This window comes from Anopheles stephensi, chromosome 3 (assembly GCF_013141755.1).
Source record: "Anopheles stephensi strain Indian chromosome 3, UCI_ANSTEP_V1.0, whole genome shotgun sequence".
Taxonomy (NCBI): domain Eukaryota; kingdom Metazoa; phylum Arthropoda; class Insecta; order Diptera; family Culicidae; genus Anopheles; species Anopheles stephensi.
In genome coordinates, this window is record NC_050203.1 from 9,082,352 (window position 1) to 9,098,387 (window position 16,036).

The 16,036-nt window shown below is 44.8% G+C and overlaps 3 protein-coding genes and 1 long non-coding RNA gene across 4 annotated transcripts; 3 read left to right on the forward strand and 1 right to left on the reverse strand.

The window, feature by feature from the left end:
• Positions 1-1,125: 1,125 nt before the first annotated feature.
• Positions 1,126-1,707, forward strand: LOC118513027 (larval cuticle protein 65Ag1-like). The gene is made up of 2 exons (XM_036058304.1): positions 1,126-1,321; positions 1,387-1,707. The coding sequence occupies exons 1-2, from the start codon at positions 1,206-1,208 to the stop codon at positions 1,589-1,591; spliced, it is 321 nt and encodes a 106-aa protein (XP_035914197.1). The 5' UTR covers positions 1,126-1,205; the 3' UTR covers positions 1,592-1,707.
• A 2,217-nt stretch (positions 1,708-3,924) lies between these two features.
• On the reverse strand, positions 3,925-5,159 carry LOC118513029. The gene is made up of 2 exons (XR_004906388.1): positions 4,384-5,159; positions 3,925-4,278 (listed from the first exon to the last, which is right to left on the reverse strand). It is a non-coding gene; the product is annotated as an uncharacterized LOC118513029 (long non-coding RNA).
• Positions 5,160-5,290: 131 nt separating this feature from the next.
• LOC118513028 (flexible cuticle protein 12-like) lies at positions 5,291-6,852 on the forward strand. The gene is made up of 2 exons (XM_036058305.1): positions 5,291-5,537; positions 6,052-6,852. The coding sequence occupies exons 1-2, from the start codon at positions 5,410-5,412 to the stop codon at positions 6,239-6,241; spliced, it is 318 nt and encodes a 105-aa protein (XP_035914198.1). The 5' UTR covers positions 5,291-5,409; the 3' UTR covers positions 6,242-6,852.
• A 3,215-nt stretch (positions 6,853-10,067) lies between these two features.
• LOC118514461 (protein lethal(3)malignant blood neoplasm 1) lies at positions 10,068-15,810 on the forward strand. The gene is made up of 4 exons (XM_036061378.1): positions 10,068-10,491; positions 14,030-14,150; positions 14,247-14,930; positions 15,124-15,810. The coding sequence occupies exons 1-4, from the start codon at positions 10,474-10,476 to the stop codon at positions 15,486-15,488; spliced, it is 1,188 nt and encodes a 395-aa protein (XP_035917271.1). The 5' UTR covers positions 10,068-10,473; the 3' UTR covers positions 15,489-15,810.
• Positions 15,811-16,036: the final 226 nt, after the last annotated feature.

The following is a 16,036-nucleotide window of genomic DNA, read 5'->3' on the forward strand; positions in this document are numbered from 1 at the left end:
CTTAAGCTGAGATTTTGAACAGATTTCAGAGGCTCTGAAGCTTAGTCTTCAACAGTTCCTAGAGGGAGAGTATTGAAGTACAGGAACTTGAAGAATTATGAAAACTTAGCTAATATTTTGTCCATTTCTATGAATAGCGTCAGATGTATAGACAGAAATTGGTGGACAGCGTTTATCGCGCCGAACCCATTAATATCGCTGACCTTTCGCTGATTGTCGTCTTATCTGCCGCATGATGTATTAATAAGCGATGCTAATTCTCACCACGCCACATCTCAACCCTAACGAAAGTGTTCTCTGATGTTCGATCGGTCCAAATAAGGCTCGGACACCTTCTTGTGAAACCACTTTTTGGATACATCGTGGTGACAGTCGGTTCGATTGGCCACCTGTGCAGTTCCAATCTAGAACGAACCTGTTAAGGGTAAGGAAAAACCACACACACACACACACAGACATTGCAACGGATATCTAAAGCCGGCAAACGATTGTCGTCCCCAAGAGGACCTGTGGGGTCATAACTTTAATTTCGGCTAATGCTTATGCTAATGAGAAGCGATTTTATCAATGAAACGGAACGTGTGTCATCCGGTGGGACAAGCGGCTAGCGGGAGAAACACACACACACACACACACGATCCTCCGGTCAACCTCCAACATGAAAAAAAAAACAAACTGCACTGGATTTGGATTTGGATCGTTTTGTAGACATTGTGGCCCCAGCAATGGTTCGTGGCCGTGTTGCCAGACTTTACAGACACTTTGCCCATTCCGAAAGGCGTACGATGGAATAAAGTACAAAAGGAAGTCAGAGACAGACACAATCTCGGGAAGGAAACCGGTGTGTCCTGCAGCGCAAAACCATCGCCCAGGAAGATCCACACATTTTGTCCGTACGGAGAATATAGCAAAAAGAGCAAGAGGCCACGCCAAAAACCAGCATAAGACACCCCGTGTGCCCGATCGAACGAGAATGATGTCGTCGTTTTCGCTGGGGGTGAAATAAAATTTGACACGAGATTCTGGCAGAAAATTTGCATAAGATATGGACCTCTGGCAGTGGCCAGCATTGGGCGGTGGTTGGGATGGCGATCGGGAAACCATATATAAAGCAACCCGATGCACGGGCTGGGCCAACGAGTTGTGTTCCCAACCTTCGACCAGCAACATCCTGTAAGCATCCTGCAAAACGCCACTGAAACACCATGAAGACTCTGATCGTGTTTGCGCTGATCGCCATCGTGGCCGTGGCCGCCAACCAGAACGCCAAGACGCTCCGGTACGAGAACGTGCAGGACGGTGATGCAAGCTACAAGTTCGCGTAAGTATTTCGCAACTTTGGGAAGGTTGGGCCGGAAAAAACGATAACTATTCGCTAATCCTTAGGTTCGAGTCTGACGATGGCATTTCGCGCCAGGAACAGGGTGAGCTGAAGACGGAAGAGGAGGGCATGAACGTTCAGGGCAACTTCAAGTTCGTCGCCGACGATGGTCAGGAGTATGTGGTGCAGTATGTCGCCGACAGCCAGGGCTTCCATCCCGAGGGTGACCACATCCCGAAGGAGTACGTCGAGAATGTGCCCAGCCTGTAAGGAACCGGGGCGTGGCTACTAGCGGAGTTAAGAGTTTGTTTTTGCGTGATAAAAGCTGTTTCGACCACAAATAGAGATGTCCTGTTGTTCTGTTTTTGAGGGCAACGGAAGCTAAAGTGCATGTTGTTTTACTTGCTTTCTACTGACGATGACAGACATAGAGTTAAGAGTTAAATTTGATGATTGTATTCTGGCTAATAACACCCAATATACCAACATCACTAAAGGATCGATTTTCCAGACCGGTTCCTCACGTATACCTATACACGTTCCTCGAGTATAGGAATCCAAGTCTAGACTAGACCTAGTCCTAGATCCAAGAAGGCCATTTAAAAGACTCTATCACCTCAAGACATCTACAGCTGTCTCGAAGATCACCAAATACCACGACAATCACCTATCTATACGGTCACCGAAGAACCTCAAACAGGAAATCTCACCTTCTCCATTCATTACACACTTGTCATTCTTTAAAAGCCAACCATAGCGCGTCGTACGGGACGAGCTCTCGGTAAACTTCCGCCGTGTGCGGTAGTATTCGGTTTGTATGCTCACCAAATATTCAACCACTGACGACAAATCCTTTCGGTGAAGAATTTTTGCACATTGCTGCACCAACAGTGATGATGATGTTACTTCGTACGCTACAAAATGGTTGGCTGATTTAATACAGCGCGATTCAGCGTATTCAATATTTGATATTGCATTGTGGTACGCGCTCGTCAAGATCAACGAGTTTTGACGTTTGTTGACAGATATTGAGGTTATTTCTGTGGAAAAAGATCAGGCCAAAAATGATTATAACAGGTGCATAAGACTGCTGTGCGATGATCTACATTAATTAAGGCATGATATTTCAGCAGGTACTGATAACTTCCTGTCTATAGACCTTTTCGTTCCTGAATGTTATCCTTCCAATGTGCCTGCGATATTGATTAACACAGTCATAATTAAGAATTCTCTAAATCAAACCTAAGCGTTATTACTTCCGTTTATTAGTCCGTAATCACAGACCTCAGAACACCTTGCCAATAGAGCTCCTTTACCATAAGCCAAAGATGTTGTCCGCAACATAAATACACTCTCACACACCCATACGGACCACGAACACATCAACAACCAAAAAAAAACCCTCCCCAATGATGAGAGCAAATAAAGCTTTGATTCGTCTTCTGGCCCATACGCCGGTCGGATAGTAAGGGTACATGATTGGAAAGCGGGGTCTCTCTCACTGGCAAATTTGAATCACAAATTTTGGCGGACCTTGAACGCGGTCTAGGTTTTTTGAAGTCTCCCATGGTGCGGGTCCGTGTCCGTTCTACCCTCCCCTTTTGCAGTGCAGACGCGCGCTAGGATCTTGATTCTTTCTTCCTTGGGAAAAACAGGTTCTACTTCACTGTAAAATCGTCCGTTTTTCTTGCAACCCGGCCCAAGCTGGTGAGTCGCAACGTGCCAAACATAGATGTGATGTTAATTTTAACATTTGAATATGAGCTAAAATTAAACATCCGATAGCATGTCCAACCCGATCGAGCGATGACGGAACCGGTAGATAGTTTTACCTGTCATGCAGACGGTTGGTCGAAAAACTTCACTCAACAAAAAAAAAAGTGAAGATGATCTTTCATCCTTCCAGCGAACGTAAAAAAAGTCCCTCCATAAGTTCTAATCTCCGGCGACAATCCGAGGTTTGTCTAACCGGTTCGAGAGGAGGGCGCGGTTGTGCAGAACTTGAGACGTGCTCTACAAGCGAAACGATCGTGTTGAGCTCAATTTTAAACACACACAAGGGACCAGTTTTCCCTTTCGTTTATTTCCGGTTCTAAACGACTTGGGACGTTAAAGTTTTGGGTAGAAAATGAAACCCTTTTCAAAAACATAGATGAATGTGTGTGTGTGTGTGTGTGTGTGCTTTTTGTCTTGTTCGGAAAAGGCCATCAACTATCTGGACCACACACTTTTCGGTGGACGGCCGAAGATGGGGCTCGATCATGTGGAGATGGCGTGACGTTTAAAGGTCACGCAGACGAAAGCGTTAAGGGCGTTAAGGACCACCGTCTTGGGTGGTGAATGATGGATGCGGTTGATAAGCGAGGTTAGCTACGTTGATTCAAGGTCACCGAAGCCGAAAATGTGGTCCGTGCTGGAAAGTTTGGTGCCACACGGTTGATAACCAACCCGCATGCAACTGAGTCTCGGAATCGTGGCCGGTGCGTACGTATGCGTGGTGGAACGGCTGTTGAGCTGTGATGCGTCAATTTATGCTAATCGGATTAAGCGATTCAAAGTCGGGGTGGTCAGTTTTGAACGGAACAGGTGAACTCCGGAGCAGATTCTTTTTTTCGTTCCGACGATTGAGACGGTGGCTTGGCCGTTTTGCAGGAAGAGCAATAATCCAAGCAAGCATAAAATATCGCCATCTTAGCGGCGGCAGATAATCTTCAAACGGGCTAGTTAACAAATATCGCTTAAAGTAGCTTAGCAAGTCGATTTTACACCAGCGTATTAAAACGTGTGCGAATGTTTGGCGAGAGGCAAGAAGGATTTAGTGCAGATGCGACTTTTTTCTTCCGTTTTGCATTCTTTAATTCCACGATATTCTATTAATGGTAGGGTTTTAAGATCCTTCCCTTTTTTATGGGGACTTTATTATACTTGGAAACGTTCAGTGCAAAATTTTTATCATCCTGTAAGTTTTATATAAATATGTCATTACGTATTTTAAGTTATCTTTTATACATAAGATGTAAAAAACACAATGAACAATTAAATTATGATTTAAAAATACTTACATCAATTTACTATAAAAATACTCTCCATTTCCTCTTATGGCATCTTTATAGCATCCGATGAACTTCATCATCATCGCAAATAGCTGCTTGACATCTGCGGCGTTCCTCAAGTTATATTACTGCAAAAAAAAACTAAAACAAAACCACTCGATCATGAACTTTCGTCGATGATGTTTGCTATTTGCAAATATTGCTGGCAGCTAATGAGCGTTGGGTGACATTTCAAAATTTTTGCCCGACGCTCGGCAAACGCAATAAAAATCTCTAGCACAATCTAGTATCGTCACAAGCGGCCGGCATTGTCCGCCTCAAGTCTAGCAAGATCACACTATTTTATTGACACCTTGCTGTGATCATCAGCCCCGACGGTCTAGATCACCTCCCCTCCTTGTCCTGCCTCGCTCCCTGACGCCATTAAAACATATCTTCCTCAATGCGAATGATTTTTGGACAGATTTAAGATTTCCAACGCTTTTTGGACAAAACTTTATTGTGACACGTGCAGAAGCAACAAAAGAGACAGCCCCCCTAGAGCGAGATAAATAGGAAATTGGGTGTACGTGGGGCTGTGATGGGGAACGATCGAGAAGAAAAAAACAACCACAACCAGTATGAAGATTCTCTCCCCGAAAACTGCACGGATGCCGGATTACTCGTACGGCGTATGATTGTATTTAAATTTAGCCTACCTCGCTTGGTAGGTACCCGCCCAAAAGCATGTCGCTTACGCACATCTACACACGCGCGATTCCGGTAGATCACACACACTCGAACACCGGTCGGGTGCTCATCCCTACCCGGTAGACCCCAGAAGGGGGATGACGACGCCGATGGTGTTGCTGCCGAGCGTCTCCACCAGGATACCCGTCGCATATCGGGGCGAAGAATGGTGTATAAAAGAGCTTGGCAGATCGGTTATCGGCATCAGTTGTCGCTTGTCCATCTAATCAGTTATCAGCTCCGGCTCAGAGCAGTGTTTCAGTGTTCTTCGTGAAAACACCACCAAACAACAAAACCAGCCTCACCATGAAAACCATCATTGCTTTCGCTTTCGTCGTCGCCCTGGCCCTGGCCGCCCCTCTGGATGACTCCAAGAACGCCCAGATCCTGAAGTACGAGAACGACAACATCGGAGTTGATGGATACAAGTTCGCGTAAGTGTCCGGTGTTGTTTGCATGTGTAGTTAGTAGACGTGAAAAAAGCCAACTCCCAGTAATCGCAACCTCAGTGCGAGGTAGCGCAAGCGACGAACCCCCAGGGTTTCTGAGAAGGAATTTGTGCAGCAGCTTGTGTGTGTGTGTGAATACGTTAATTACTTGCGACATCAGACGTTTTGTGAGCCGATGCATGGAAATTCCCTTCAAAGTCACACACACACACATGCATGGCCACGTCCAAGTTTGGGCTTGAAATCTGGACCAATTGTACGGCTCACGAACGGCAGTAGTTTGTCCATTATATGAGCGATTGCAACCGAACCGCCGAACGATGGACGCTTTGTTTGTTTGCCTATTTTGTGTCACCGCTCAAGCATTATTCGGTGGTCGCGTTAAGCAATGGCTCTTGCAACCCTGCGCCCATTAGCAGCTGCTCCCCATCCAGCAGTGGCTGGGACGACCCTTTAGCTCATCCATATTGATTATTTGCCTTTTGCTCCTTCTTCTCAGCTTCGAAACCAGCGATGGACACCAGCGTCAGGAGCAGGCTGAGCTGAGGAAGCTGGGCGATGATGTGGAGGCCCTGGTCGTCCGTGGCTCGTACTCGTTCACCGGTGACGATGGTCAGGTGTACACGGTCAACTACGTCGCCGACGAGAACGGATTCCAGCCGGAAGGTGCCCATCTGCCCACGGTTTAAAAGGGTCTTCAAGGTCTAACGCCACCACCAAACCGACACCAAACACACACACACACCCTTAAGCTAGACGGTCGCCCGACCGAAGAACACCCGCGCGCGCGCATGCCCGTGAACCAATTGTGCGGGACCAATATCAACCGCACCGCGAGTCGCAGGGTGGTTCACGGGCCAATACTTTAATTTTTCTGCACGCTATCGAACACACCCAACCTCCAACGAATCTTAGGCCGTTCTATCGTCCTGTGTACAGTTTTTGTGTTTAAAAAAATGTCGTTGTTTTAATCTCCTACTTGTAAGCGCAGGACAAAACCCGTCACACGGTGACGTCACATCAGGGACTCTCGGTCGTGGTGTCACACGTGAAGCAAAGTTACCAGATCCAGAAAAAGACTAACTGGAGCCTTCAATTTGTTGATGCGATTTTTCTATCAATCATGGTGAAAACCAGCGACGAGACGATCGTCTTTCGGTCCTAAACGGCAACGGGCAGCACAGACAGAAAAATACTCAAACCGAGACACACAAACCGCTCGGGACAAACAAATGCCATACATAGATTTTGTAATTACATACTACTCAAATACAGCTATTGGGGAGAAACAAAACCTGAACCCGATCGATTGTTGGTCGCTTTATCCGAAATGCCAAAAAGAAAACATCTATTTATAGTACAAAAATCATGCCATAAAAATATGTCCTTAGTATGTTTTCGAACATCGAGCCCTTGTTTGTTCGAAAAGCTAGGTGAATAAGCTACTAACCTTCGAAAGAGTAAACAAAAAGACACGAAATTTAATTGCTCAATAGATGTTGAATTTTAAATTTCGTCTTCGGGACAAACCCTTGCTCGCTAGGACGAATAATTAATTTCATTCACCAAGCGCTTCACACAAACATCCTGCCGACATCTGGTGGTGTGTGAATGAAATAGCACCGCAATTTCCATAAATCGTTATCATAATAACTTTATGAGGAAGATGATACACTCGCTTGGTCGTTGCGCGGCGATACAACACAACGGTCCTTCTTTGTGGTTGTGGAAATGAAATCGGTTCTGTTCGGATGCTGGACTGCACAGCCATTGGGCGTTTTTAGTTCAAGGTAATGCAAGGCCATCAAACGATGTGCCTTGATGGGTTAAAGATTTAATGAATCGGTTGGTCGGCCGCGCACTGACTGTTAATGATATGCGCTTTTAACCGCTCGTCCGGCCAGTATTTAGTGTCAGCTCGAAGGTGGAGAAATATTATTCAGGATATCAAGATGGATAAAGACGCTGCGTTGTTAATTCCGTGACGGGTGATAAAGCAGTGGCGATTAAAACTGTGTCTTCTTGCTTCATAAGTTGTTTGCTAAGAGGGCCGTATAGTTTTTAAAAGAGAATATGCATCAAAAATATAAATTTCATAAAATATCACACTAAATTAAATATAAAAAGTGTCATTTTGAGGTATTAGAAGGAGTTATTTATATGTGTTAAAAACATCCGAAGTTCTCGCCCATCAGACCATTCGATTCATTTTTTGTATTCATATAGGACGGCATGGGGCGGTCCGGTGGGAACGGGATGGGTTCAAATCCCATCCAGACCGCCTCCCCGTACGCAGGGCTGACTACTTTGCTACGGGTAAAATCAAGTCACAGAAAGCCAGAAATGGCAGGCCGAGACCTTTCGAGGGAGTAGTGCAAAGGAAGAAGGTAGAACGGCATGGACGCAATTGCTGATTTGTTTTTAATTTATTAAAAAACTTTATAAAAAGGATGGCCTGGCCACTCTGTTAAATTGCAAATCAATGTTAGAACTGGAACTTTATAAATATTTCCAATCGACCCTTTGTAAAATAACCCTAAAGCTTCGCTTTGTTATTTACAAGCGTGTGTTTAAGTTGGGATTAAACTAAATTGGGCCAAATATTTATTTAATCAAAATTTTAACTCGTTTTGTTAAATGAGAGCAAAAATAACTTTTACTTCAAACCCAGTATTTTCTGAAATATTTTAAACAGCGCTCAAGTTTTCAAGGAGGTGAGCTTTTTCGAACATACATTCGAATGAAGCTTTCGAGCTTTATGTGCACACGATCAGCGTAACGCGCTGTAACGCTTCTTGCACTTCGCTAATCCCTCCATCGGGGTAAAGATGTTACCGCGTTGGTTTATGAAGACATTACTACAAATCAATACTGTAATCGATTAAATCACAACGCAGCTCACCTTGCAGCACCATATTGGTGCATAAATATTGCCTCGAATGATCATTCGCTCATCGCGGCTGGTGGAACATGATCGATCGGCTACTTAAATTGTTAAACGGCGAAGCTTTGCCAGGGGTGATGGCTTTTGATCTGTGCACCATCAATCACATTTATTTTGTAGTAAGCTTAGGGAGATGCAATTTATTGGACACGAGATCATAAATTATTAACAATGTTTAAGAGCTCCATATTATCAATTTATTTGTAAGCGAACAGGATCTTTGTATCGATAGCAGCTAGAGTAAAATTCCAAGCCAGCAATAAAACGGTACAAGTTTTGCTCGACATACGGCCACAAACACGCCTGCCAATAAATGTGCACACTCTCGCCGGAGATGCAACTCAACCTGTTTGACTGAATTTAAATTAACAATGCATACACGCTGATAAGCGGATACGATGCTGTCCGGCGTCGTATGCTTTATGAGCTAACAAAGTGTTAAAAATACAGAATCAAGATTGTAAACGACATTCTTCGCCTGGAACAATAAAACAACTTCCCCGACTCTTTCTTCCGCAACGGATCTACCGGGTTCAAGTGTCAAGAATAGCTGCACGGTTCAAAAAGCCACCAGCAACCCTTTCCGATGTTTGGCAACCTTCTGTGGACAGCGTGATTGTGCGTTACGCGGCTCTTTCTCGCACCACTGCCAAAATCTGCACCACAGTTGGTTTAATGGCGAAAGAGCAGCACCGTAGGTCACCACCGTGAGGTGTCGAGAGCCAAGGGAAACCTCTCGAGCTTAACGGATTTCAACGCAACAGCGTGTGAGCTGGCTAGCGTAAAAACAATCGAAGCATATCGCGCAGTAAGGATAGATAGCCGGCCAGCACATTCTACCAGACACTCCCCAACAACCTCTCCAGATGACAATTAATCACCAGCAGCCTTTGAAATCTCGCCACACCGCTTGCGATAGAACACTTCCGAAATCGAGTGTGAAGAGAGCAGGGAGGCGCACCATCTTTACGAGGGTTTTAGCGCCATTTGTCACGATTGCACCTCGGAACAATGTGGAAAAACGGTGCATTTTAACACCTCCGGGACTGGGAGTGAGCAATGTTTGCCTCTGGGAAGATAGGAGGAATCGGCTGGAAAAGTTATTGCTGAGAACGATTTAATTGGTTTCATCATGCTAATGGGACATGAGCGCATTGGACAGTGGCTAGCTTATCTAACAAGATGGACGGGTGGAAGTCATTACTGGACGACAAACATTGTGGTCAAAATCAAGAAGCTCTCTTGTAATCAAATTTCTTTAAAGGTTAAAATTTAATTTGATGAATAGTAAGACTCTTATATTTTAAAAAATAATAGACTGCAAACTTCTGCATAAAATTAAATTGTTGGATAATTTTAAATAGAAAAATTAATAACTTACTGGACTTCAATATTCAATATATCACATCAATCATCAACCGAAGATCCCTTCCTGATTACTCGATACAAACACACCCCTTCTCTAGCTTGCCGCGGTGCTGTCGTCACTACTCACACGATCTTCACACTACTAAACGTCAGCTGCGAGCTCGGGCAGAAGAATCGTGCACGGAAAAGATGAGCCCAGCATCGATCCAGCATCGGCAACAAAAAAGACCATGATGCGGATGGGGTCGTCGAGGCTTTTCATCGCTGTGGAAAGATGCGACCGTCGACTTGTCGAGAACTGCCGAACATTGCATCCGACTAATACGTTCTGGACCACCGTCAGGGTAACACACACAGGTCACACCTGTTGCGATTGTCGCACCTGTGGGGAGTATCCAGTGATCGAGCTAGTGATGTGACAAACGTGTGGCATAACTCGAAACAAATAGAACAAGTGCTGTGATACTTGAATATGACTCGTTTGTTTTAGTCTTGTTGATCAAGAGAGAGTGAGAGTGAAAAGATATCAGCGAGAGTGCTGTGACGGTATCGAAAAGCGAAAGTGATAGCAAAACTGTGGATAAGATTATTTCTGTGAAGTGTTTGAACATGGAGACTAAGGTGTTGGTAAGGAGAGTTTAATATGTTCAGCTTTTAACTTGGGAGAAGCTTTATCGATGATATTAAATGCAGTAAAAAATCCCTTAATATCATTAGTGCTATCAAGTCACTAAATCCCAACAGATAACACGTGTCCAAAATTAGCCGAACTTTACATAATTTATATGATCCCTTCGATAGCGTTACAATGGGGTTTGTTATGCTTCCCCCCTTCAAAACACTCGAACAACACTCGAACCACTGCTGTTTATGAAGACGCCAACACCCAATCCTATATTCTCGCAGGCAGATGCGCACACGCACGATCATAAATGGCTCATAAAGCGCGTATTAAACGTGGCCCACGATTTTTCAACCCTAGCCCGCACCAATATCTCAATGGTCTATTTTGACACCCGCGGACAGGTTGGGACGATTGGGTAGTAAACAAATTTACATAAACTACAATTTGCACCTGTAAATAACATTATTCTTCATCGTGGGGAACGCGCGCTTCTCACAGCAGCACCCGACGAGATTATCGACACGATCGTCAAGCAGATTGTGTGCAATGAAAACGAAACCTAGCCTGGTCTGTGATGAGGAACATTAATATCCGGGTCCGGCTAGAGAATGTGTCGCCGTACAAATAGATAGATCAAATACAATATTCTCCTTCTGTTATGTGTAGCACTTGTTGGATTTCCTTATCAAAGCTTGACTAATAAAAATGGGTCTCTCCAAGTAGATGAACTCCATACTAAAGTCTAGAAAGTATTGCTATAATTTTATAGCAAATCCCCGTTTCTAATTTACCACTCCCCAAGCAATGCTTGTCGGTGGCGGCCGTACTACGCTGAGCCAGGGATTGTCAGAATTATGCAAATATTTGGCAAACAACGCTTCGACCGGTTGACTTCTGTGCGATTGCATCATACGGTAATTTTGAAATGCTTTTCTGACTTCCCATCTACGCGTGGTATTTGTATAGGTTTTGTTGCGAAAAACAACAAAATTGGCAAGCCTTTCGGTAGAACAGTGTCCGTAACGAGCTTCTGATTTTTTATTTGCCTTAGTGACGTCCTCAGCTTTGAGACTTAAAAAATTTGATTTTTCGCTGTGAAGTTATCTTTAAATAAGGGCAAATGCAGCTGCAAGTACATAAAACGTGCGAGAGTAAATCAGAGCACGTTGACTGTTTGACAATCGAATTATCATGCGCCTGCATGTGTCATTTTCGCACTACTTCACACTCAACACCTTTCCCTATTTACGACCACGACTGCATGGCCTTACACTCGAATTTGATCGGTCTCTCATCGATAGTGACAATGTTGCAACTACAATAACTGCCCCCGAAACTGCTCCACCACATCTAAGGATATCTTTGAACCGCATCAAAGCTGAATCCATTCAGCATAAGGTCGCGTGGCGTGGTGTGGCCTTTATCATCTGCCCCTTTCCTACCCTCCCCAAAAAATCTCCCCCCAAAAACCCTTGGAGATGGGAAATGTCATCTTCATGTTCGCGAAATGCACTCCGCTCAAACTGCAATGATACGCGCGACCTAGCGCCCCGTTCCATTCATCAGTTTCAGCGATTCATATCGTCGATATCGATCGTCTGTTTTTCCCTCCCCTCCCCCACTTTGGCTCAAGATCGTGTTTAGCATATGCACATAAATATCCAGCACCACAGTCTCTCCAATAACTCTCCCCGCTCGGCTCGATATGGTATGCAGTCGTTAATTGGTGTTGCACTGTTCAAACAGTGCGCCCCGTGTAGCCACAACAATGTTCTGGCGGGAGAGAAGAGATACCGATTCCAGCCATGTTCTTACCTTTCATCGAACCGATGCCCCGAGATGAAGACGATCGCGTCCATCATCGACACCTTCACGTACGGTGTTTTGCGGTGTTGTGCAGTGACATCGATGTCGCGGCTGCTCGTTAGAGTTAATTATTCAATGCGGCATCGGCCCGTTCAAGGGTGAGGCTTTGGCTCCTCGCCGCTGGAGTTTTATGGTGTGGACAGTCCCATTGGACCCATACGCTTCGTGATTTCTTGTGCATGTCAGAGCAAGTACCGATGTGTGTTTTTATTTTTTGCTTTACACTTAAAGGACTTGGGACATAAAAAGCGTGACGAAGATGTTCGCTTGGCGGATGTAGAAGAGAAGCTACAAATAGCTATGGTGTCGTTAAGATTTATAGCAGATGTTCAGTCTACGATAAGGATGAATTTATAGCACCGCTCATGCGGCTGTTCATTAGTTTCCAATAAAAGATATCAATATATTGGAATGCCTTTTATTGCTTGGTAGATGTCCTGCAGTAATTTTCTGAACTCTATTAATTTTAATATCTTGCAGATTGCATAGATTATCGCGAAACGAGCAGCACTTTGCCAACCACTGCACTAGATCATCGCGTGATGACTAGTGAAAACTATTTCTCAAAACTCCGGCCAACAAATTGTCTCACTAAATTATGAGATAGGATTAACTTTGATGTTGATTTAATAAACCATTTGACAGATTTACATAGCACACACGAAAACACTCCACAACAGTAGCTTTAGTTCTAATGACACTAAAATTCATCACCTTGCCATAATTCCCGGCTAATCGATCTACATAAACCATTAGCGTAGCCATCGCATTAGATCGTCCCAGCAGCGGGGAATGGGTTAACATGCGTTGCAAACTACCGAAAGATTTATGTGCAATACATATTCAACACCAAGATTACCGCGCTTTTGCACCTCATTCCGAGTCATGTGACTCACTCGCCTCGGGGATAGCACCTGCGTTCCGGGCAAGGCATTTTCGCTTATGTCACCGTCGATCGATTGATCGTGATCGTGCTATCGTTCATATCAGCTGCGGGAGTCGCGGAAGCGCAGGAACGAGCGCAGGGGTTCAGGGTGAGATCTTTATGAACTATTCAACCCACGTTCGCAAGGAAGGAAGTTCTGCACCGCGTGGAATCTCGACTGTCTTCGACCATCCGTATGGCTCGCGGCTATAAAACCGATAAACTTTTATTGACACGACCACCCCTCGGGTCAACCTTAACCCGATCGAATAACAACCGCACGGTTTGGGACGGTTTGCTATCGACCATTGTGTTGCAAATCGAGCCAGGAATCCTTTTTCGCGGGTGGAACATCAGCCTAAAAACTGCATTACGTTTGATGAAGATGTTTGCATCAGTTTTTAGCGCATCAACCCGTTCCAACACTCTAAAACGCGTTAACATTTGAGCTTTATCGTTGGACGCGAATGGCTATCAAGTAAAGTAGACACGGGCGTAGAAATGAGTCACATGGGAACCGAACCGAATCCAACCGAAATGACGCATTCGTTTTTTACTAAATGGTAAAAGCAACATCTTTCCCACAAATCATCGCTCCCTCAGACTCCACCTGTTTAGAGATAATTTTGATAAAGATTCGCATTCCTGTGCTGCCTTAGATGGTCGGGACAAGAATTTGGAAGGCCTCTCTGAAACCATGCTGGGCAACTAGACTCACACACAATCTATCAATGGTTTTTATTCTGCAGATAATCAGCCTGCTGCTCTTAACGATGGTGCGAGCCGCATCCAAATACTACGATGGTCCGATACGTCCGTACGAGTTTGGATTTAACATCGAAGGACATCAGCACAGGAAGGAGTCTAAAGGTTTGTGATCGCTTCGCACAGTTGAACTCTTTGGCTCTAGCTGGAGTCCATGTCCAACGCTGATTGCTCATCTCGCGCTTCCCTTACCGTCTGCAGATAAAAACGGCATCATTATGGGCGAGTTCGGGTTCATTACGGCCGATAATGTCTACCATGTCACGGTGTATGCGACCGACGAGGACGGTAACTTTAAGATTGTCAGCATGAAAAACTATAAACTAGGCCCAACAACACCGCCCCCGGCACCTCCTCCACCAACACCACCACCACCCACGGTACCACCAACGACTACGCCCGCCCCAACGACCACCTCGACGACGCCACAACCATTCCGCATCATCACCACCGCCAAATCGATCGTTCCGCTCACCACACCGAAGCCCTCCAACGTAGCGTCCTGCTCGGGATGCAAAATTCCCGAACCATCAACGCCTCCGACCACGCAACCTCCGCTGCCCGAGACCAGCACCCTGTACGTGCCACCATTTAAAATCGTCAACAAGAATGACCTTGAGTCGGTGGGCGGTAAGCCTACACCTGGGCCGGTGACAAGTACCGCGACCTCCACGACCACAGTGAGCGGTGGTACCGAGCCACCCCAAGATGTGCCACAAAAGTTGGTGGAAAAGGCTTCGAAAGATGCAAAGGACCGTCCGAAAGTGGATGGTGAATCGAATCGGAACGTAAATCCCAATGCAAATGCAGAAAATCCAAAGCTGCACACGAAAAATGTAAACAAATCGAACGAACGGACAAGCGCGGAACGAAAAGCGCCTAAAGGTATGCAATGCGCAACACACATATCTCTAGCTCGATTATCGACTAAGTCGACATTCGTTTGAAATTCACCATTCTGGAGCACATTTTCTTGTTGTTACTCACCATTTTAAATTTTATTCTAATTTTTCCTGATTTTCTTTCTACAATTTTCTTATTCTTTTCAGAAATAATCCTCAAACACACTCCCGATCAGACGGCCCCAGTAAGGAGGATAAATCCAACCCGAAGAAAGATAAAGACGATCCAATGAAGCTGATCGAAATACACACTGCCAACATGATCCAGCACATCCTGAACGGGTTGCTCTATCGGTTCAACTACACTGCCGGCTATCACGGCCATCACGAGCAGGGCGATCGGCAAGGCAATAAGGAGGGCGGTTACTACTCGATCGGTCGGGACGGCATTCGACGGGGAGTTAGCTACAAAGCGAATGAGTTCGGTTTTCAGCCACACATAAAGTTCGAAAAGGTTAGCCCGGAAGAAACGCCACGAGAGGAGACGGAAAAACAGGCCGGTCTGAAAGGATTCGACTTCAAGTGGTTCTATGGATCGTAACGCCGTGAGCCAGTTACATGTTTTAAGCTTAAAAATACTCAACTGGTCAACAGTGAAATGGTGAAAGAAAGAAAAACAACGCTCCACAAGACCATGTTTCATAACAGCAACAAACTGCCTTTTTAACAGTGCTTCGCAAGTGATGATTTCTTTAAAAGTAGCGTAAGACAATGCTGTTGAAGATGAAAGCAGAAAACTAGAAGAAGCATAAATAAGCAAACCGAACAAGGTGCAAGTAAAAGCAGCCTATATCCTGTGTTTATATCTTTAACGCAATGAAACCTAATAAAAGTGATAGGAAGGAAAGCCTTCGAAAAACAAACTGGCTTTGGTTGGGTTTGGTTGGGTGGTTGGTTCGAGATAAGGTCCGAAAATACTTTCAAAAACCGGATTCTAGTGAATGGCTGGAAAAGAAATGCATGTCACTGTATAAAAAGCGTTGGGATTGGATGGCTTGCAAACATTGAAGTTCATTTACAACATTATTTCTTTTCAAGCCTTATAATTAATTTATTTGAATAAAACATAGATTTTTTTTCTAAATTAAT